Source organism: Colius striatus, chromosome 8 (genome assembly GCF_028858725.1).
Source record: "Colius striatus isolate bColStr4 chromosome 8, bColStr4.1.hap1, whole genome shotgun sequence".
Taxonomy (NCBI): Eukaryota; Metazoa; Chordata; class Aves; order Coliiformes; family Coliidae; genus Colius; species Colius striatus.
The window spans coordinates 1,357,213-1,381,047 of NC_084766.1; the positions used below are offsets into that span (position 1 = coordinate 1,357,213).

A 23,835-nucleotide genomic window follows, 5' to 3' on the forward strand; every position below is an offset into this window, starting at 1 on the left:
AAGGCTGACAGGCCTCTCCACAGACCCCACCTCCTGAAAAGGGAAATGGGTGTGCATCTAAAACAAACACCTCAAAACTCCATGGTGTGCATGGCACTGACACAGGGGCCTGGGACCTGCACACGCTGTTAGGGTAAATGGCAGCTTGTGACCTGCAAACGAGGCATTCTGCCCTCACACTGCTCAATTCCTCTGCTTGAGCATGCAGAGAGGTCCATGCTCTGAGAAACACCAAGCACCACTCACAACTGGCCTCACTTTAAGGCAGGGAGGAAGAAAGGCAGGACTTTTGTGAGAGCCTGAGTACAGAATTTGTCCAGTATCAGCCATCATAAGGGGTCACAGCCAAACTTCTAACAGCTGGTTCCTTGTGCAAGACTAAGAGAAGGTCACCACCCAGAAATAAGGTGTGTAACAGGAATCTTTCTACAGCCAGTTTCTCACCAGATTCTCCTGCTGAAGTCAGCTGGTGGCAACAACTGGAGCCGTGCTGCAGTGGCAGCATCGGGGTATCCGTGTAACAGCCGAGGCTGAAGCAGGATTAGGACTCAGGGGTTGGGAGGGGATACACTCCTCCAGGGGGCTTATTGACATCCTGCACAGTCTGACCTTTGTCACACCCTCGACTTGGCTTTTAGAAAGCAGGGCATGACTTGTACAGTACAGAACTTGAACCAAGGTCAGTCCCTCTCACTCACATTTCTTCCAGCAGGCTCCCCTGAATCTGAATCTCACACACCAGCCCTCTAGCCAGAGGGCAGATGACTACAGGAGAGCCATTGACTGAGGTTAGAACTGCCATAGGAAATGAGTTGAAGAGATGGCATCATTAATTAAAATAGCCTGTGTTACTAGTGCTTGGCCAGCAGGAACAGGGGGCTGGGGGAGGCAGCACAGGGGTGCTGGCAGTGATGGACTAAGGCAAACTCCTGCCTGGCACTGGGGCGCCCTGTGCTTCCCTCTGGGGCACTTACATAAACTCTGGTTAATGGCTGGGTTGGGGACTTGGTCTCCAGGATTAGTTCTGCTGAATCAAACAGGGCTCTGTAACAAAGCCTGAGTGCAGACTCTGCCCTGCTCCTTTGGCAAGAGACAGCCCCCAAGCCTCAAGGTGTGCTGCAGCACGTCTCCAGAGCTTGGGCAGCAGCAGACAGAGCAGATCTCAGCTCCACAGGCACTGCCCCAGCCCGAGCTGAGGGCTCAGCCTCGTGCTGTGCCTCAGCTGACTACATGCAGAATGTCACCCCAGGCTGGAGCCAAGCAACACACAGCAGCTTGGCATCAGTGGGAGCATGGACAGATCCCAGGCCAAGGGCTGGCCAGGGTGTTGCTGCACACGTGCTGCTTTAGGCTCAGCTGCTTTCCAACCCAAACAGATACACTGGCACCTCATTTACTGCAGAATCAAGCTGCTTTTCTCTCGACTTATTTTCCTAGAAAGACTCACTCTGGATGTGTGCTTGGGCCAGAAGCCACATCACTGCCCTGCTAAAGAGCCAGGCTGATTTTAGTGCACTTAGTGTAGACTTGTGCAGCATAACCCTCTACACCCAGCCCAAGCCACTGTTGCTGCTGCAGTCACTGGACAGAGGCAGCAGAGCGATGGAGCGAGGCTGCCAGAAGGTTACAGAGCCAGGCTCCTGCCCAGAGGCTGCAAGATCTGCCCCACAGATGAGAACAGCAGAGGCTGGTGTGTTTACCTTCCACCTGCTTCATGACTAGGCTGTCAGAAAGAGGAAAAACCAAAACAACAAAGAAACCCCACCAGAGAGTGAGTAACTCTGCTCCCCTCTCGTGGCTCTCCCCGTCTGTGAAGCCCAAGAGGCTGAGCAGCTGCAGGAGTCCCAGCTGTACAGAGCCCTCTGTGCCCTGCAGGAGCTGTGAGCAGGCGGGTGGCAGGACACAGCTCAGCCCTGGCAGGGCACCTGAGCCCTGGCCACGGGGAGGGAGGGAGCCTGTGCCTGCAGGACCGGCTGCCAGGGCCACACACTGCCCGGGAGGATCAGAGGGTGCAGCTGCCCCGTGCCTTACCTGTGGCTGAGAGGCCAGGTTCATCTTGTAGGGATGTGTCTTTCCCTCCTCATTGACGAGCGGTGACCAGACTTTGGACTCTGTTCTGCAACACACAGTTTGGGATCCTGAGTTGGTTTTTATGGCCGTTACTGGCAAACCTCAAGGCTTTTAATAACAATCCCCCCCTTGCCCCAGCCTTTTGCACACAGCTCTGCCTGCAGCAGGGGGAAGCCAGGCAGCCTCGTTTCAGGTGTCAGTTGGATGATTGATGTTGTATGAGGCCCTTGGAGAGAGACAGGAGCTCAGCAGTGACTGTCCCAGCCTGTCCTTTGGGACACATCAAGCATGGGCTTCAACTCCTGCAGCAGGGCTGGGGCTCACCCAAGAGCAGAAGTCAGAGACACCCCTTAGGTGCAAATCCTTTGAGTGGGACAATTCACTGCGTGTTTCAGCTTCAGGATGAGGAATGGCTCTTGTCTCCATTGACTACATGGAGAACATTTTGTTGGGCTGCCCTGAGGAAGCTAAAGATAAGTTTTTGCTTTGGTCTTTGGAGTTTTGTTCTTGTTTCCCCAGTGGTCTCCATGCTGAGCAAACAGAGGCTTCAAAAACCCCACACATCCAAGTCTGCAGCGGGACTAAGAATGGAGATGACATCGTGTGTCAGAAAAAGGCTACACAAGCTTTCCTGGGCTGTGGTCTGACCCAGCCCCTCCCTCACAGCAGCCAGAGCTGTCACCAAAACCAACAGCTTCTACCAGCCTCACCGAGTGCCAAGGAGCAGCAGACAGACAGGGGTGAGGAAGCAGCAGAGCTGGGGAAACACCCACCACCTGCATTTGTCAGGGGCACAGGCAGCAGCTCAGAGGGGCCACACTGCTGTTCAACAGCAGGGAAGGGCTGGCTGCAGGGCTGCTGCTCAGCCCCAAACGTTGCATCATGTGGCAGCCAGATGGCCCATGAACTCTGGGGGTAAGTTTTGAAAACCATGTCCTGTTTTGACAGGAGCCCTTTGTAGAGGCTGCAGCTGCAGAGAGAGGCACTTCCCAAACCTCTGTGGGCCAGCCCCAGCTCAAGTACTCGGTCAGCAAGACAAGAACGCTTCTGCTGAGAGTTAACTGGGTGACTAGGAGGAGCCTTTAAGCAGAAAAGGCTTTTGAAACCAACAGGGGTACAGAGACACCCAGGGTAAGCTCAGGCTGCTCTACACCATTCCTCTGCAAGTCCTCCAGCACCAGGACATTTTTCCAGCAGCCCACCCTTAGCTGGGGTGCACATGTACACCCCAGACACTTCCTATGTAGGCAGTGTTTTAATGCTCACAGCTGGGGAGGAGGGGACCTGAGGCAGCCTTCCCACTCAGGCAGGAGGAGAAACGTCATTGCCCTGCTGTTGCAGCTATTGCACTCTGGACTTTGCACAGAGGGAAGCTGAATGCAATGTGCTGTGCTGTACCTCCTCTCCCAGGGAAGCACAAAGCCACATGCCACACCAGATGATGCCCTGCAGGCATTCAGGTACAGCAAACCTCTGGGTCCAGCACCCCGTGGGCTTGGCTGCAGTGCTGATACCCCACAGGAGCTTCACATGCCCAGATTTCAGAAGCAGCAACAGGCTTTACCCAGACTGCAAGTTTAAGCAGTCCAACACATGGATACAGAATGAATACAGGACAGCAACCTCCCTCCAGGCCCCCAGGCACTCGCTTTCGTGGAGGTGACCCAGCACCTTGCTGCCCAGCACAGGGACCAGCTGCTGCAGCCAGGGATGGGGTTGGACCAGACTTTTGGCCCTTATTTATTAGCAAGGCAAAAAGCTCACGTGTGTTCCCCAGCAGCTGCCATTCTGATCTGTCACTGCATATAAATGGAGGCAGCAAGGTCACCCCGGGCTTTACTTCCAGTCCAGTTTAAAGCCATCCCAACAGCATGGTTAAATAGCCTGCAAGGTTGTCCCTCTAAGGCCAGGAGGATAAAGCCTCCCTTTGTCTTCACAACAGCTGCAGCACAGCCCCTCAGCCACCCTCAACAGCCCATTTATGGCTCCAGCAGGGCCACAGAGGAGACAGCTTTGCTCTCCCTGGCTTTGCCAGGCAGGGCTTTCACAGTGCATGCCCCATCCCACCACACTGCCCGTGGAGCTGGTGGCTGGCAGGGCTCAGTAGGGGTTGCCTGGCTCTGCTCCTGTGTCACTGCCTGCACTCGTCCTGGAGCGTGGCAGGAGATGGAGCACCTAGAGCCTCACATCCCACTGCTGGCCCAGGACTTACTCTGTGAAAGGCTGTGGATTGTGGGCACAAGGCACAGAGAACACGGTGCAGTGCTCACACTCAGCATGTTTGTATCTTATCTGTGTATTTTCTTATCTCCTGTATCTGGAGCAGATGTCAGAACAGCTCACACCCAGCCCCTGGGGCTGTGCCTTTGCTGGCAGCACTGTCCTTGCTTTCTGCAGGATTTTCTTCAGATCTGGAGAAAAAACAGCTTTGGGCTCTCCTTGGAGAGGAGCTGGCAGACTTCAGCATCCCCCTGGGATCTCACAGACCCCTGCTTGAATGGGTATTTCAGAGCATGGCTTCTAATCCATATTGCTTCAAGTGAGAGTCCAGCAGACAGCAACACTCAACTAGTGCATAAAGAGAGGACAAACCCATGGCACTCAAGACCAGGAAGGAGTGCCAGGCAGATTAACTGCAGGCACAAGGACAGACAGACTTTGTCCCATTTGCAGCTCATATCTCCACGCTGTTTCCTTACTACAGGAGAGAGAGCAAGCGAGGCACAGCCACAGCCTGAGCCACACAGTCCGAGCCACAGCCTGAGCCACAGACCGAGCCACGCAGCCCCAGCCACACAGCCCCAGCCACGCAGCCCCAGCCACGCAGCCCCAGCCACGCAGCCCCAGCCAGGCACAAACCAAGAAACCACTCTGCTGCTCGTCTGGATGGGGAGGAACTGGGAGGAAGGAAGCTGCATGCAAGTGGAGGCAGGAATCTGGAGAGGTATTTACAAACCACAGCCTTTTCCAAGGAGTCTGGCTTGAGCTTGGTTTAACATAAACACCAGCAGAGCCTGGGCTCTGCTATCAGCGCTTTGCGTGCAGAGCCGGGCTGCAGCTGCCAGGGGAAGCTCGGGGCTGGAAAAGCAGGGTCTGGCTCTGTGTGCCAGGGGTTGTGCAACTCAGCTGTGTGAAGGCAAGAGGCACATTGACATTCCCAGTTCAACCACTGGCATGGAAGCAACTGAAGAACCAAAGCAGCGACTCAAAGGCAGAGAAGGTCCTTGTGCAACACAAAGCTTGTGAGCTGAAGAGTGAGAGAATTCCTTCCATCCCTCCCCAGAGCTCTAGACAGGCACTTAAATAGTACTTAGAGACTAATGACAAGAGCTTCCCGGCTGCCAGGAGGGTGGTACTTAATCAGCCCTTTAGCTACAACAGCTACAAGCAGTCACAAAGGATAAACCCAATCCAGCTGCTCTCCCACCAGCCCCTGAGGCAGTTAACTACTTTTGCCTCCACAAAGAGGCTGTGAAGACACAACAAATGCCAGGCTTGACTTGCCCTGCCTGACTCTGAAGGTAAAACCTGCCAGGATGCAGCCAGGAGGGCTGGGAGCACCCCAGCAGCCCGAGAGGCTGTGACCCAGGGCCCAGCCATCTGCATGCCCTTATATAGCTGCACAGGGAGCCATCAGCCTTTTCCCAGGGCCAGGACAATTATTAGTAAGATGACAGAGCTGGAAAACTCTTTCTTGGCAGGGAAGCAAAAAAGCAAACCTAAAATGAGTCAACGGATTCCACCCCAGCTTCCTAGAACACAAACTGGAGCCTGTAGTGGCTTTGTGCAGCTAGTCCCCACGGCTGAGCCCTGGGAGCACATAGAGCCAGGAGTGTGACTGAGGCTGCTGAATGAGATGCAGACGTGGCACACACCTTCTCCTCTTCACAAGCATCCACACCTGAGCCTTTCTGACAAGGCATTTACCACGTGCTGGTCACAGACCTGACTTGCACCCCCCCAAGGACAAATGGGTGGCTTCACCCCTTGGCATCAGATCATTTGGCAAACTCAGAGGTGCATGAATATACCCTATTAGTGTTGTGTGTTCCATGGTGGCAGCAGGGCTGCACAAAAGCACCTTGAAATCCAGAGATAAAGACAGCAGGAGCAGAACAAGAGATGACACGTTTGCAATCCCCTCTCCCAAACTCTTCTGTCATTACCACCCCCAGCCTGCCTGCAGACACAGAGGGAAGGGCAGACACTGCAGGAGCAGCTTTTTGGTTGAAAATAAAGAGAATCAATCATTTAAATAGGCATTTTACCTCTGAGTTGCTCAGGGCTGCATGTGTGCACAGTTCTACCCCCCACTTAGTGACTAGGAAACACAGCAGAGACCCATTTGTTTCAGGAACCACTTTCCTCCTGCAGTGAACATTTGTCTGCTTTTGTGCACCAGCAGCTCCAGCTACACAGAGCTGGGTGTCAGACTCCTCATGAGCATCAGCACTGACATGGGTACTGCCTGGCTCCTCATGAGCATCAGCACTGGCATGGGAGCTGCCTGGCTCCTCATGGGCATCAGCACAGACATGGGTGCTGCCTGGCTCCTCATGAGCATCAGCACTGGCATGGGTGCTGCCTGGCTCCTCATGGGCATCAGCACTGGCATGGGAGCTGCCTGGCTCCTCATGAGCATCAGCACTGGCATGGGTGCTGCCTGGCTCCTCATTGGCATCAGCACTGGCATGGGAGCTGCCTGGCTCCTCATGGGCATCAGCACTGACATGGGAGCTGCCTGGCTCCTCATGGGCATCAGCACAGACATGGGTGCTGCCTGGCTCCTCATGAGCATCAGCACTGGCATGGGTGCTGCCTGGCTCCTCATTGGCATCAGCACTGGCATGGGAGCTGCCTGGCTCCTCATGGGCATCAGCACTGACATGGGAGCTGCCTGGCTCCTCATTGGCATCAGCACAGACATGGGCACTGCCTGGCTCCTCATGGGCATCAGCAGTGACATGGGAGCTGCCTGGCTCCTCATGGGCATCAGCACTGACATGGGAGCTGCCTGGCTCCTCATGGGCATCAGCACTGACATGGGAGCTGCCTGGCTCCTCATGGGCATCAGCACTGACACGGGTGCTGCCTGGCTCCTCATGGGCATCAGCACTGGCATGGGAGCTGCCTGGCTCCTCATGGGCATCAGCACTGACATGGGTGCTGCCTGGCTCCTCATGAGCATCAGCACTGACATGGGTGCTGCCTGGCTCCTCATGGGCATCAGCACAGACATGGGAGCTGCCTGGCTCCTCATGAGCATCAGCACTGACATGGGAGCTGCCTGGCTCCTCATGAGCATCAGCACTGACATGGGAGCTGCCTGGCTCCTCATGAGCATCAGCACTGACATGGGAGCTGCTTGGCTCCTCATGGGCATCAGCACTGGCATGGGAGCTGCCTGGCTCCTCATGGGCATCAGCACTGACATGGGAGCTGCCTGGCTCCTCATTGGCATCAGCACAGACATGGGCACTGCCTGGCTCCTCATGGGCATCAGCAGTGACATGGGAGCTGCCTGGCTCCTCATGGGCATCAGCACTGACATGGGAGCTGCCTGGCTCCTCATGGGCATCAGCACTGACATGGGAGCTGCCTGGCTCCTCATGGGCATCAGCACTGACACGGGTGCTGCCTGGCTCCTCATGGGCATCAGCACTGGCATGGGAGCTGCCTGGCTCCTCATGGGCATCAGCACTGACATGGGTGCTGCCTGGCTCCTCATGAGCATCAGCACTGACATGGGTGCTGCCTGGCTCCTCATGGGCATCAGCACTGACATGGGAGCTGCCTGGCTCCTCATGAGCATCAGCACTGACATGGGAGCTGCCTGGCTCCTCATGAGCATCAGCACTGACATGGGAGCTGCTTGGCTCCTCATGGGCATCAGCACTGGCATGGGAGCTGCCTGGCTCCTCATTGGCATCAGCACAGACATGGGCGCTGCCTGGCTCCTCATGAGCATCAGCACTGACATGGGAGCTGCCTGGCTCCTCATGGGCATCAGCACTGATATGGGTGCTGCCTGGCTCCTCATGAGCATCAGCACTGATATGGGTGCTGCCTGGCTCCTCATGGGCATCAGCACTGGCATGGGAGCTGCCTGGCTCCTCATGGGCATCAGCACTGGCATGGGTGCTGCCTGGCTCCTCATGGGCATCAGCACTGGCATGGGTGCTGCCTGGCTCCTCATGGGCATCAGCACTGACATGGGTGCTGCCTGGCTCCTCATGGGCATCAGCACTGACATGGGAGCTGCCTGGCTCCTCATGGGCATCAGCACTGACATGGGTGCTGCCTGGCTCCTCATGAGCATCAGCACTGACATGGGAGCTGCCTGGCTCCTCATGGGCATCAGCACTGACATGGGAGCTGCCTGGCTCCTCATGAGCATCAGCACTGACATGGGAGCTGCCTGGCTCCTCATTGGCATCAGCACAGACATGGGAGCTGCCTGGCTCCTCATTGGCATCAGCACAGACATGGGAGCTGCCTGGCTCCTCATGGGCATCAGCACTGGCATGGGAGCTGCCTGGCTCCTCATTGGCATCAGCACAGACATGGGCGCTGCCTGGCTCCTCATGAGCATCAGCACAGACATGGGAGCTGCTTGGCTCCTCATGGGCATCAGCACTGGCATGGGAGCTGCCTGGCTCCTCATTGGCATCAGCACAGACATGGGCGCTGCCTGGCTCCTCATGAGCATCAGCACTGACATGGGAGCTGCCTGGCTCCTCATGGGCATCAGCACTGATATGGGTGCTGCCTGGCTCCTCATGAGCATCAGCACTGATATGGGTGCTGCCTGGCTCCTCATGGGCATCAGCACTGGCATGGGAGCTGCCTGGCTCCTCATGGGCATCAGCACTGGCATGGGTGCTGCCTGGCTCCTCATGGGCATCAGCACTGGCATGGGTGCTGCCTGGCTCCTCATGGGCATCAGCACTGACATGGGTGCTGCCTGGCTCCTCATGGGCATCAGCACTGACATGGGAGCTGCCTGGCTCCTCATGGGCATCAGCACTGACATGGGTGCTGCCTGGCTCCTCATGAGCATCAGCACTGACATGGGAGCTGCCTGGCTCCTCATGGGCATCAGCACTGACATGGGAGCTGCCTGGCTCCTCATGAGCATCAGCACTGACATGGGAGCTGCCTGGCTCCTCATTGGCATCAGCACAGACATGGGAGCTGCCTGGCTCCTCATTGGCATCAGCACAGACATGGGAGCTGCCTGGCTCCTCATGGGCATCAGCACTGGCATGGGAGCTGCCTGGCTCCTCATTGGCATCAGCACAGACATGGGAGCTGCCTGGCTCCTCATTGGCATCAGCACAGACATGGGAGCTGCCTGGCTCCTCATGGGCATCAGCACTGACATGGGAGCTGCCTGGCTCCTCATGAGCATCAGCACTGACATGGGTGCTGCCTGGCTCCTCATGAGCATCAGCACTGACATGGGAGCTGCCTGGCTCCTCATGGGCATCAGCACTGGCATGGGAGCTGCCTGGCTCCTCATGGGCATCAGCACTGGCATGGGAGCTGCCTGGCTCCTCATGAGCATCAGCACTGATATGGGTGCTGCTTGGATCTTTTGGCTACCATGTGAATTCAGTGGTAGGACAAACTGTTCCTCCTGAGCCTTCCCTTCTTCTGAGTGCTCTGAAGCATCGTTCCCAAAGCATGGTGAGTTCACCAAGCAGGTTGATGGCTTTCCCCAGTCTGTTGGGCACATCTGGCTGCTTACTCCCATGAAGGGAAAAATCAGAGGGGCATGTTTGTAAGGGATACAGCCTGGGGAAAGGCTCTGCTCGACCCTAAGATGCCTATTAGGATGTGTACATCATTGCACTGAAATAAAACAGAGCAGCAGCTCTTCTCAAACACCCAAGATCCAAAGCTAAGCTTTTCCTCTGAATGGGACAGGCTCAAAGCCTGCCAGTGGAGTTTCTGTGTTTAGCAGCCGGGTGGTTTTGAGCTGCCCAGAGCACACTGTGTGCTGCAGGCCAGCCCCTACCACACAGCACCACGGTGCTGAGCTTCACTGTACACTGCTGAAGACAACAATGGAACCTTTTCCTTCAGTTTCTGGGGAATTGCATTCCTAAAAGCACTCCAGCCTGAAACAAAAAGCAAAGTGAATGAAGCCCCACGGGCCTGAGGAGAGCTGGGAGCTGCCAGGCACGCTGAGCCCCGCAGGAACTCGGTGCATGCACCAGCACTGCTGAGGCAGAAAAGAAAGCTTTCCCACTCTGTTCACACAGCAAGGCACCTGGCAGCACTGCTGAGAGCAGCCTGCTCTGACACAGCACTTTGTGGCTGGGTTTTAAACCCCGGGGCACTGACAGATATGCACCTTTGGGTGTCAAAAGCAGCCCCAGCCCCGGCCGTTTGATCCCTGTTGGGTGGTGGCAGGGCTGGACTCAGTGGCAGGGCTGGACTCAACTCAGTGGCAGGGCTGGACTCAACTCAGTGGCAGGGCTGGACTCAGTGGCATTTCCTGCCCACAACCTCATCTGAAATGTTTTTGTGAAGAAAAGCACTGAGCAGGAAGCATGGGAATGCTGTTGATACTCACAATCAAGCACAAACAACATTTCCTTTACCAGAAGCGTTTACATCCCTCCCGTTCACTCTCTTCCTCAACAATCCCCAGCACAGCCGAGCACGAAGGCATCTGAAGCACCCAGCTCCCATAGAAGAGAAGAGGGCTGCACATGTGCAGAACACACACAGAGATCACCTTTGTCTTGGCCCCCAGCAGAGCACAAGCAGCACGGTGCAGTATTTCCCTGGAACTCCCTCCCAGCCTGCAGCCCCTTGCAGCACTGCCATGCTGTACAATGCCCTTTATGGATTGCTCTGCCATGGGTGTGCCCAGCCTCCTCTCCAACACACCAGCCCTTCCAGCATGTACAGCACAGTCACAACAGCTTGATGGAACTGAAACACCAGATGTGAGCTCAGATCCACGTCTCCAGCCCCTGCTGGCACGACCTTGCTGCCACCCTGAAGGCTGGAGAGGGCTTTGCACAGCTCATTTGAAATTCAGATAGGAAATCAAAATCCCTGGGGATTTCTGCTTCCACAAGACATCTCTGTGAATGGGAGGCAGAAGAGGAGGTCTGGAAGACACCTCATTGCAGAGCAGCTGTCCCAGCCGGGCACACGCTCAGCCCCAGCTGCCTGTGCTGCCCCAGCTCTGTCACAGCAGTGGTCCTTGCCAGCACAGCTGCTTGCTACAACTGATTCAGCCAAGGAGCTGCAACTGCAGAGCACAGAGACCTGACCCAAGCATTGGTGGCAGCGAAGGGCAAACAATTTCCTTTCCCTTTCGTACTCAGCCCCCTACGTGAGGAGCTATTCTGATGGTGGAAACCCCTGCCTGCCTTCCTCACTACCTCACTGTCAGAGCTTGCCCCCAAGGCTCAGGACACCCACACCGTGCCCTTTGGCCAGATGGAAGCCGGTTTCCCAAGTGCCCTCCACCCTGTGCAGCTCCACAGCGATGCTCTTCCCTTCCTCACTCCCAGGAGGGCTCACCACAGTCCCAGTCTTCTTTCCTCACCCCTTTCCTCTGCCCTAAGTTGAACAGGAGGATGAAGCATGGGCTCCAACTGCTTTAAACTGCCTCCTCTGCCATCCCTCTGGGTCTCCTTCCATTTTAGGGCCTTGACCTTAGGCTGTCAAATAAAGAAGGGCTCCAGCCTCAGTAACAAAGGCTGCACAGGACTGACCACCAGCAAGTCCAGCTGCAGTGGGAGCAACAGTCACAGGGGCCCAGAAGGAGACAGCTGGGCACTAGGGACAAAACACTCTCCACAGAGTACAGCCAGGAAAGCCCACATGATGCACACTACTGTCTTCTGGCATTACAGAGCAGCTTTCTCCTCTGAGAAAGCCTCCTGCAGGATTATGTTCCCCAGTACAAACACATCTCCAGCGGGGATCACGGCTCCAAACCAGTAAGCAGTTCCTCCCCGAGCAGAACTTTACTCCCAAGGAAGGAGAAGGACCAAAGAGCCCTGGAAACAATCTGAAATGGATTTTACAGAGCAATGGGGAGCAACATCAGAGTCCAAAGGGGATGAGAAGCCAGGTGACTGCTCTCATGTCCTTCAGGTCCTGACACTCTCCTCAGCCCTTCTGTCAGTGCTGGGGGCAGCACAAGCACCCACTGCACCCTCCTGCTACCTCACTGAGAGGAGGGCTCAGGAACAGCTGGGCTGTGCTAGCTCTGCGTGGTTTCACACAGCTGTACCTCCAGCTAGAAATCCCTCCCTGGGCAGCTTCCACACCCAAGCTCAGCTATAAAGTTAACGACTCTGTAATGAACATTAGCAACCCATTTTACAGCCTCAGTGATGTGCAGACTGAGCCTGCCCCCAGGCTGGAGCAGCCCTCGCCTCCCTCCCAGCCAGCAGCACATGGCATGGGCTTGCTAATGTTCTGGAGCACTGCTGTGAAGGAAGAACACAGGCTGCCAGGTCAGAGGCCAGCATGAGAAGCCCTGGGGCTGCCAGGCTGCTGCACACAGCCCCTGCTCCTTCTCCCTCTGAGTTCCCTCAGGGAGCTGCTGGGCTCTTTGTGGCCTGACCCAGCGCTTCTCCCTGAACTGGGAAGCACCTGCTGAACTCTTGGCATTGTCCAGACTGTGGTAAAAGCCTTCTGTTTATGACAGAAAAGCCCTGAACAACTGCAATACTGCATCACCTCAGACTCCTTTGCAAGCATCTCAGCCCCTGCCATGGAGCTGATGGGCCATCGCTCTGCAGGACGGTGGCCACAGGAACAACTCACCCAGGGCCATGGGAAATGCCACACTGCACCCAACATCTGACTTGGAGGAGTGCTGGTACCCACAGCTGCAGTTCAACCCAGCAGCAAGCACAGATCCCCACTGCTCTCAAAACCAGGCTCTGGTTCTCTCAAGTCAAAGCAAAGCCGACCCCTGCCCTTCCCAGGCTCCACTTCTGTACCAGGGGTGGTACAAGATGGCCCAAGAACAAAGCATGGCTGCTGAAAGCCATGAAGCTCTGCAGGGCAGGATGGTGGGAAGGCTGAACCTGGCTGTGCTCTGCTCTGCTGGCAGAGGCCATGGCTCAGCTGCCACCTCCCCTTAGCTTTTCAGGACTGACGCCCCTTGGTGCACCCTGGGTCATCGCTGTTCAGTGCTGTTTGATCAAGAGGCTCCAAAACAGACAATCTCTGTGAGTCTGTGCCTGGCAGGATGGAGGCAATTAACAGGCTGGGCAACACACAGCCACACACTTCAAGTTACTACCACAGGAGGAAAGGTCATCTCTGGTTGCACCTCCTCCAATACCAGTGGAGTTTTCATGAGACCCGCTCTCAGTGGCCACAGAAGAGGCTGACAGATTCTACCTGACAGATTATCAGCCCATTTCTCACTGGGAAAATTGTTTTTGTGAGGTCAGAGTGCAGCAAGTGCACGCAGCAGCAGGGTCAAGGGCTGAAATGCAGTGCTTGCTTATCCAGCACCTGGCCAAGAGAAAGCCCGACGAGGTCACACACACACAGCAGCCAGAGAGGTTTGCTGGCACACCCCACATCCCCTCCTCTCCCCAGCCCTGCTACCTGCTGACTGTCAGGGTGAGTTCGTCTGTGCAGCCCTTGATCTTGTTCTGTGCCTCCAGGTGCGTCATGTTCTCCGTGTTCACGCCGTCGATGGCCACGATCTGGTCCCCGATGCACAGGTTGGCCAGGGCAGCTTTGCTCCCTGGAGTCACCTGGGACAAAACAAACACACTGCTGATGGAACTTGCCATGGCAGTGCTTGAAAAATGGACTGGGTTTCTCTTCCTGGTATCTGGAGGCAAAGAGGTGAAGGCTAAGGAATCCGCTGGCAGGAATCTCCTGGCTGCTCCTCGGTGGCCTGTGTTGTGGCACCCACAGACACAAACCTGGGGAGGGGACAACAGGTAAGTAACAAAACCCGTGTTTTCACTCAAGGCAACTGGCTGGACGGAGCAGTGCTCTCTGAAACACAAGGTGCTGGGGACAGCCACAAAGCCTGAGCCTCCAACAACAGGAGTGGCAGGAGAGAGCATCAGAGTCACTGCAGCACAGCCAGCATCACCACAAACACCTCTGGGTGCATCATGGTCTCATCTGCCCCCTCCTTGGAAGAAGGGTTTGGGTGAGGGTTTTGGGCTGCTGCTTCAACAAACTGGGTTTGCCCAGATCCGCTTTGACAGGCACTCACTGGCTTCAGCAGATCCATCCCATGGCAGTGCTTGAGCTCACAGGCAGGCTGCAAGAGAGGAAGGCAGCAGAAGCATCTGCAAGCCAATCAACTACACGGCTCGCTCACTTCTGCCTACTGCTACAGGGGTGTCTTCTCAACAGCCCACAGCCCTCTGGGCCAGGACTATCTCCTGGGCAGAGGATGAACATCCCATTTGTCTGTGGCTGTGCAAACACTGCACGAGTTTATTCTTCAGCTGTAATGACTCTGTGGAAGGAGCAGCATGATTACTGTGAGCTTCCACTGAGTGTTTAATAAGCAGAGGAAATGAGTCGGGTGAGCTGCTCCCAGACACCAGGACGGATTCCAACACGCCTGGCAGCCAGGACATACCTCCTTTGTGAGTCTGGTGCAGCTGATGTTCACTCTATGCCTTCATGCCAGGCTGCAGCACGCTGCAAAGCAGCTGAGCAAACCCAGCACAGCTGCCAGACGTCAGTAAACGTGGTTTGTCAGACCTCAGAGTCCCCGTGGCGTGGTGCTGGGTGGGCACCAGTCACCCCTCAGAGGTGTCCCACCTGGGCTGCAGCCACTGCTTTCCCTGCTCAGCACATCTCCTCACAGCTGCACTGGCACGTTTTCCCCTGACCAGAAGGAAGACTGCAAGATGCTTTCCTTTCTCCACCTCTGTGCCAGGACAGCATCTCATGGCAGAGGGAAGGATCACAGATGTCCCAAGGTTGGCTGAGTTGCTCAACATTGACCCAAAGACCTTCAGATGAGTCAACCAAATAGCACCTACCTGCTCATCACTTTTAATGCTGCAAGCAGGCTACAAACTGCCAGGGGAAGTGATTCACGAGAGGCCCAGCCGAGCCATCAGGTGGATACAGCCAGTCTGCTTCAGACCCGCGGATCCTTGTCCCTCAGGCTGCAGCCCACAAGCTGACTGGTGCCTACTGGGACCCCCCTGAGTGTAGTCTGCTGCTGCTCCACTGGATGCAATGCCTCCAGCTCATGCAAACCTTGGGGCAGGAACAGCCAGCAGCCATGGGGAAGTCTTGAGCACTGCAAGTGTCCCCTAGTGCCACCAGGTAAGGGAGCTGACGTTCTAGAAGCCACGAGGCAGAGCCCCCAAGGCACCATTGCAGCAGAGGGAGTCTGCAAGAGACACGCTGTCAAAGAGTAAGGGTGGGCTCACACTGTGGCTGGCACACTGCTGGGGGCCTGGCCAGACAGCTGAATGCCTGACAACCCAACCCAACAAGTGGCAGACTGCTAGAAACCCTCCTGTGGCCCAGGAGCAGCTGAGCTGGGGCAGCCAGGGGCACCCAAATACTGAAGGCTCCTGAAGAAGCCCCGAGGGCCACTGGAACTCTCAGTAGCACCCCAGTGCTTTGTCAGTGCTCCTGGTGCTTCCTTCCCTCTCTGTGTCCACTTCAGAGGAATGTGAAATGTGAGTGCTCCTCTGCATGAGATAAGAGCCCCTGGTAGCACAAGGGCAGTTACATGCACTCAGGTACCATAGAAACCTCTCCCCTAAGGGGAAGCCACAAGGATGCACAGGAATGAGAGAGATGAGTCAATTTGCCAAGAGGAAACATGTTTTAAAATCCAGTTTCTTCAGTTCTGGAAATAACTTGCCCTGAAACACAACCTTCCCCAGAGTGCTCCCCTGCAACACCCAGCCCAGCTCCCTGCCAGGGCTGCTCACAGCAGACGTGCCTGCACAAGGGCAGCTACCACGGGGAACCCAGCCCCCTCCCTTTTACAACGACTAATAGCTGCTCATAAAGTTCCCTTCCCCCTCACAGCAGGGCCTGGGCTTATCTCAGTGCTGTCAACGCTGCCTCTGAGGTTGGCTCACCTAGCAGCCCAACACAAAAGGCCTGGCTGTGACAGGAGCACAGAGCTGGCCCTGGGAAGACCTTTTCCTGCTTTTATTTTTGTCACATCCCTCCCTGGTCCATGGGGAGCAGCAGGGGCAGGCAAGTGGCTGGGAAAGGGGGAGGCAGAGGTGCTGAGAGCACTGCCAGCCGCCAGGCAGCTCACACAACCCAACCCAGAGGACTCCAACACCATCAAAAGCTGTCAGCCTCACAGCCATCCTGGGTCCAGGGAGGTTCTCCTCTCTGTGAGACATCTGGGCTACTACAGAGACAATCCAGGTGCTCAGACACACACACCAAACCAGGTTCCTCCACACCAGCCCAGATACATTTGCCAGTGTATGGAAGAAACCAATAATCCCCCAAACCCATGGGCTTGATGGTGCAACTCTACCCAAGCAAAGCCCAGCACAGACCAGCATCAGGCTTGGACCCCTCTTTTCAAAGGGCTCCCACAGGCTTTGTGCACACACACATACATAGTGAGCTCTGCAGTCATGAAGAGGGTAGAAAAACTGTCTCCCCCTTCCCTGCACACCCTGTGGGTCCCTCTTTGCCAGCACCCCAGGGACTCTGCAGAGCTCAGGTTTCTGCCCCCTGGGTCGTTTCTCTGCTGTCCTCCCCTTGCAACCAGCAGCCAGGCAGCAAACAAAGGGCCAGTGTGCTTGCAATAGGAAACACTTTGATGTGGTGGATGGAAGGAGATGCATTTGGCTGCTTCCAGGCTGTCTTTGTAAAAGCTTTGTCTGTCCCAGAGCCACCCAGCCACAGCTCACATTGGGTGCAGTCACCTCCATTCACAGCACCCACCGAGCTCTGCAGGCCCTGGACAGGGATGTGCCTGTGCTGCAGGACAGGATCCCAGAGGCAGTGTGTCAAAGGGAGCTGGTGCTCACAGCAGGTGAGAGGGAGGAAGGCTGGAAGCGTTGCCACGAGAAGCAGCGTAGGGCAGCTCCCTGTGAGACAGGACAGATGGTGGGTCTAAAGTTCAGTCCTTTCTGGCCTTCTCCCCACATCCATTCAGGCTTGCTGCCTCCATCAGCCTGCCACAGTTTCCTCACAGGCTCCAGCACCCCACACTGACACACACAGAGTGAACAGGAGGAACGAGAAAGTCACCATCAGCCAAGAAAACGATCTGAGTAAGCAGCACCTATCTGAGCTCCAGAGGAAAATCTAGCTGCATCTTTGCTGACAGACCAGACGTGCAGCAACATCCTTCCAAGGCCACCAGTGACAACTAGACATCCCTGACATTCAGCTTGATCCTCCCCACACCCCCACACTGCTCTTTTACCATGAGTAATGTCCTCAGTGCTGGAGTACGATGCTCAGCAGCCACAGTTACTCCCAGCAAAAGCATGCAGCTGGGTCAGCAGAGATCAGAGGCTATGAGAAACCTCAGACAAGCATGTTCCCCACCCCTTGTCTTCAGGGGAAGGGGGATGACAGGCCAGTTCCTCACAGCTGGCAAAGGAACACTTTCCTCCCAGGCTGCTCCTGCTCTCTGCCCCGTGACAGTCTGATGCTGCCACAGCCCAAAGCTCGCTGGCTGCACAGTGCTGGCCCCCACCACCACCACAAGAAGGGGAAAGGGGGACATGCCCCTGGCTGCCAAAACCCACCAGCATCAGTCTGCTCCAGCAGCATCTGGGCTTCCACTGCACAAGCCCATCTGGCAGCCCAGCTCCCCCTCACCCTCCTCCTGCCCAGCCAGCCAGGGTTAACGACACAGCAAGGAGAAGGCATGAGACACAGCAAGGAGAAGGCATGAGACACAGCAAGGAGAAGGCATGAGACACAGCAAGGAGAAGGCATGAGACACAGCAAGGAGAAGGCATGAGACACAGCAAGGAGAAGGCATGAGACACAGCAAGGAGAAGGCATGAGACACAGCAAGGAGAAGGCTGACTTCAGCAAGGTGGTGTAAAAAGACATAGGTGAGATGACTGGAGCAGACAGATGCTCAGGAGGTGGTCACAGAGTCACTCAGCAGCTCAGCCTTTCCTCATGGCTTGTTTCATCCTCTAAATAAAACATGTCCAGCAACCAGCAGCCATCTGAGATACTGTGTCAGTGTCCAGAACAACATCAGCTGTTCGTGCAGCCAAGGTCTCCTTCAATCCCCCTCTTCATACTGGGGAAAAACCCCTCATCTCTTTGCTGCTGTTGTTTTCATGTTCACCCTTCAAACCCAAAGCATCTTACAGGCTAAAACACATCTCTCAGTGGACAAAGTGATTTTTGAGGGTGAAAGGTACCAAGGAGCTTGCAGCCATGACATCTGGGAGCAAGCAGATGAGGGAGCAAGAGGGACTCTCTCTCTCACAGCAAGTCCAGTGTTTGTCTTTGTCAACTGAAGTTCTGGGGCTTAAGTTCTCACCTAAGATTAGGGCTGGTACATTCCCCCTCCTGATCTCTTTTTAGGCTCTTTGGAGAGCTCATCAAGAGCAAGGTGGGTCAGATGTTGCCAAAAGAAATGATGCTGGGCTGAGAGAGAAGTGTAGAGAAAGGGTGCTCAAGGTCATCTGCCACAGAACCCGCTGCAAGTGGGTCTGAAAGGGTGACCTGCAGGACTCTGGCTCCAAGAAGAGGAAAGGTGCTGTTCCTGTGTGTCATTCTGGCAGAAGGAGTCTGAGCAGCATCCTAACGCTTTCACGAGTTTTTCTAAAGATAAAGGTACCTCCCAGAGTCAGGAAACAGCTGGAGAAGATCAAGTCTGTCCCCAGGCTTGATCCAGGGCTCCCTCACCTCAGCACCAAAGGAGTTTCTGCTCCTGTTCCAGCTTGTGCCCTTGTTCTGCCACTGGCCACCACACAACAAAGACTGGCCCCATCCTCTGGACACCCAGCCTTTAGGGACTGATCAGCAGTGATCAGCCTTCTCTTCTCCAGGCTGAACAGCCCCGGGGCTGGCTTTGCCTGAGGCTGCAGAGCACTACTGGAGATGCCAGTCTCTGCTCTCCACATCCCACACACTCAGACCAGACAGGACTCGGGTGTGATGATCTTGGAGGTCTTTTCCAACCTAAATGACTCTGTGACGCTGTGACTCCCTCCAGCAGCAAAGGCATCATGCTGCCTTCTTATCATGAGCCTGGCTACTTGGGAGGGCCAGAGGCTCCTGTGACCCTAATGCTGAGTGTCCCAGAGGCACTGATGGGCTGGTTAGTGACAGAGCAGCTCTGCTGGGCACAGCCCCCAGCCACAGCCAGCCCAGAAAAACACATCAGCACAGGAAACGTGAAGCCACGTTCACCTTCCTATAAACCCCTGCAGCTTGCTTTCCCCAGCTGCCTCCCCCTTCCCTGCCCACCTCTGAACAAAGGCCAGGCTCAGCACCAGCCTTTGAGGCACAGGTAAAGCTGTGCCACTGAGGAACTGCAGCCAGAGGCGTGCCCAGCAGGGCCCAGGCAGGGCAGAGAGCCAGCCCATTCCCAGCTCCTATCGCATCCACCCTGCCCTGTGTTTCCCTTGGCAGAGGGGGAGGCATTCCAGCTCCCCTCGGGCTGCACAGGCCTCCCTGGCCAGCCCCAGCTCTCCCCACAGCTCGGGCTATTTGTTTTTCCTTTGTGCCTGGGGAAGGAGCTGCAGCCCAGCTCCCAGGGCTGGCACTGGTGCCAGGCACTGAGCGCCGGCACATTCCAGAGGGAGGACGGGTGTCCTGCTGAGTCCCCGGAGAGGTGCCCTGTGATGCCTTTGCTCAGCTGCTCCCTGGCACGGTGACAGGCTGAGGGCAGGGCTGAGCACATCAGCCAAACCCAGTTCCTTCTCACACCATGGGATTCAGCCCCGTGCTTGGTTCCAGACCATCGAGTCCAGTTGGGTCGCTAAATCAAGTTTTTAGAGCTGTTCCTGAGGGCCATGCTTAAAAAACCCAACCAAAGCCCAACACTCAGTAAATACACAACTATCTGCCAGCTCTGTACTTGCTCCAAACCCTGAACCTTTCAAATACCACAGAGACAAAAGCAACAGGCTAAGCAGGGACGGATCCGTGCTGCTGCGGGTGGAATCAGCAGCAAGCGTAGCGCTGAGGCTTCAGCTTCTGAACACACTTGCAGAGCCTGAATGCCTTGAGACCCCTTTTTCATCAGGAAAGCATCCAGTCTCACAGCAAAATGGCCAGTCTCACAGCAAAATGGCCAGTCTCACAGCCTCTGACAGACACTCCTTAAGGAGGCTGGGAAGTTGGACACAACAAACACAGAGCAAAAGCGTCCTGTGCCTGTGTTTTGGGTCAGACGTTGAAGATTGTGCATCCCCACCACAAAAACCAGCTCAAGAACAATATTTATCAGACAGCTCCCTGTGTGTATCAAACTGCAAACAGGAATCCCCAATGTTTACCAGAATCAAATGCAAGCAAACAGGAAAGAGCTGAGGTTACGGGAGGGACGGAGGGGATGGGGACCATCACCTGCGCTGCCCTTCAGCTGGCATCTCTCCTCTTGCTCCCTCCCCCAGTCTCACTGGGATGTAACTGAGAGCTACCCCACGCACAGGGCAGCTCTGTACACACTGTTGATGCTGCAGTGTGTCCACTCCCAGCTCAGAAAGAGCAGTTCTCCAGCTCTGCCCCACTGACTCACCACGTGCTGCCATCCAAAGAGGGATAAAGGTGAGGCGATTCCCACCCCAGCAAGGCAACCGGCAGGCTCTGGCTCAAGGGGCATTATGCTGAGCAACACAGGGCATTACTGGACAAAGACAGGAATAAAGTGTCCACCACAACCCTGTAGCTTCAGAAGCAACATAAACCAGAAGCATCTGTCCCAAAGAGACAGGAGGCTCCACAGAAAGCCCCACGTGGGATCCCCCTGCTCGGGGCTCACTGGGAACACTGGTCCAACAGCACTGAGGCACCATAAGCTACTGCATGGGAAGATGCTCGTGGTGTGTTTGAGCCTGAAGTGGTTTTGAACACATAGTTCAGGAGGAAAAAGGGCATAGGACTGTGGAACAACAATGGGAATACCGGAGTCTTTCACCTGCTGCTCTCCTCTGGTGCTGGGCAGCCAGTGACAGGCAGCAGCTCTTGGCCAGGCTGCTGTGCTGGCACCTCCAGTGCTCCCCAGCTTGCTAGGACCCAGGACTGCGGTGTCAAACTCCAGTGATCCCCTAAGGAACTCACACAGTGCTGCCTCCCACCAGCACGACCAGACAAACCCACAGGGAATGCCAGAAAGGAGCTGGAAAGCTCCTTAGGAAGGAGCTGAGGTACAAGAGCTCATTGTGAGGCCAACACTGCCAGAACTTGCTGACAGAGCTCGACCCATCCTCAGTCTGGGCACAGGTACCAAGTGCAATAAGCAGGAAGAGGAATCAGGTTAGAACCCCATAAAAATCACCGTATAAGGAGGATCAGGCTCCTCAAACAGGCCACAACCAGACGAGGTCTCTCTCGTTTTACATGGTAAAGGAGGGGACTCGCCGAGAGCTTTGTTTCTGGGCCAAGGGGACAAACCCAGGAGCCTCGGGAGCAAACCACAGGAAAGATTAATGGCTCAAAGCCTTGGAGGGGAAATTAAACATGTCAGAGGGGCCAGAGGAGAACGGCGTGATAAGAGCTGCCAATTGTCAGCACTGACGTCACCCTCCCAGAGACGCCGGCTCATTACATCGGAGTCTCCAGGGCCACAGTTTCTCATGAGCTGGTTATTTTTGCTGCTCTGCTGATCTACATCCCTTGGTATGTGCCCATCAGCAGCGACAAAGGGGACCAGGCAGAGGCAAGAGCAGCGAGGTAGGACTCCAGACATAGTTCTACCCCAGAGCCAGGCTGGAAGGAAACTGCAACAATTACCATAACAATGGAGTAAATATCACTTCCCCTGCGCTAGGGCTGCTTTCATGTCCAAAAAATGCCTCAGGAGAATGAGGTGTTATTACTGCCATTGAAAGAGACACAGAAAGGGAATAACCTTGCCCCCCTCTGTGGGTCTGTGCCATTGAAAGAGACACAGAAAGGGAATAACCTTGCCCCCCTCTGTGGGTCTGACAGCACTCTGACAGCTCTGCCCTCCCCAGCGCCCGGGCTCCACCGCCCTGTCCCTCTCCAAGGGCGGCTCACGGCAGCTCTGCGTCCCAGCGGCCCGTCCTCGCCCCGGCGGCGGCGGGAGCTGCAGCCCCGGCTCGCGGGATGCCTCAGGGCTCAGGAGGATCGCCGGCAAGCCAGGGCCAGTCCTTCACGCCAGCACAGCCCCGGCAAACCGCGGGGGGACAGGGAGCTGGGGTTTATCCAGGAGCCGGCGCTGGCGGCTCACCGGCGGGAGCAGGGGGCAAGTTACGGGACACCGCCACAACTGCCTGGATGGGAAACTTGGCCACCTCCTCACCTTTTTCCTTTAGGAAGCAGGCACTTGGCACAGGTGAACACGGCGTCTGTAACAAAGGCTTCGCTTTCACCTGCACGGGGCAGGCAGAGGCGGCGGGAGCGCCCCGGGCTGCAGCGCCCGGACCGGCGGCAGGAGCAGGGGATGCCCCGCGAACCCCGGCTGAGCCCACGAGCCGAGACCGCGGCCACGGGCAGCCGAACGGGCTGCGAGCGCCACCGCGGATCCCCCCACGGAGCCGAAGAAAGCCCCAAAACAACAACCTCAACCGACTAGACGTGGGGAAGAGAGAGCAAAGAGCCCCCCGCCGCGGCCGCGCCGGCAGCCCTGCCCCCGCGCCACCTGCCAGCCCCAGCGCGCCCCGGCCCCGCCGTACCCGGGAGATGGCGAGGGGCTGCTCGAAGTCGCGTCCTCCCACCAGGCGGAAGCCCCAGGGCCCGGGGCCCGTCAGCGCGATGCGGAGCGTGCCCATGTGCGCGGCCGCCGCTGCCGGGACACGCCGCGGCCCCGGCTCCGGCTGCGGCTCCAGCCCCGGCCCGGCCCCTCCGCCCCCGGCCCGCCCCGCCCCGGGGCTGAGCCTACCGAGCCGCGCCGCGCCGAGCCGCGCCGAGCCGGCAGCCGGAACCGGCCCGGGGAAGCTGCGAGACGCTGCCGGAGGGGGATAACGTCGGTGGCGGGATCCTCGGGGTCCGTCCGAGCCCGCCGCGGCCGCTCCCGGGCAAACGCGGCTCGGTGCGCTCCGGCCCCGCGCGATGCTCGCTCCGGTACCGGCTGCAGCTGATGGCAATTAACGGCCCCGCGCGATGCTCGCTCCGGTACCGGCTGCAGATGATGCCAATTAACGGCCCCGCGCGATGCTCGCTCCGGTACCGGCTGCAGATGATGGCAATTAACGGCCCCGCGCGATGCTCGCTCCGGTACCGGCTGCAGATGATGCCAATTAACGGCCCCGCGCGATGCTCGCTCCGGTACCGGCTGCAGCTGATGGCAATTAACGGCCCCGCGCGATGGTCGCTCCGGTACCGGCTGCAGATGATGCCAATTAACGGCCCCGCGCGATGCTCGCTCCGGTACCGGCTGCAGATGATGGCAATTAACGGCCCCGCGCGATGCTCACTCCGGTACCGGCTGCAGGGGATGGCAATTAACGGCCCCGCGCGATGCTCGCTCCGGTACCGGCTGCAGATGATGGCAATTAACGGCCCCGCGCGATGCTCGCTCCGGTACCGGCTGCAGATGATGGCAATTAACGGCCCCGCGCGATGCTCGCTCCGGTACCGGCTGCAGCTGATGCCAATTAACGGCCCCGCGCGATGCTCGCTCCGGTACCG

At 56.7% G+C, this 23,835-nt stretch overlaps 1 protein-coding gene across 2 annotated transcripts in view; it reads right to left on the reverse strand.

Moving 5' to 3' along the window:
* The window catches only part of PDLIM1 (PDZ and LIM domain 1), a 35,711-nt gene extending 12,671 nt beyond the window's left edge, over nt 1-23,040 (reverse strand). Inside the window, exons 1-3 of one of the 2 annotated variants that reach the window (XM_062001496.1) lie at nt 22,881-23,040; nt 13,672-13,823; nt 2,032-2,116 (exon numbers count right to left, since the gene is read on the reverse strand). In XM_062001496.1, coding sequence (XP_061857480.1) covers nt 2,032-2,116; nt 13,672-13,823; nt 22,881-22,976 — 333 coding nt within the window. In that variant the 5' untranslated portion in view covers nt 22,977-23,040. Of the gene's footprint in view, nt 1-2,031; nt 2,117-13,671; nt 13,824-22,507; nt 22,695-22,880 lie in introns of those variants that run through there. The other variant, XM_062001497.1, reaches the window with a different exon arrangement.
* Between the last annotated feature and the right edge of the window lie 795 nt (nt 23,041-23,835).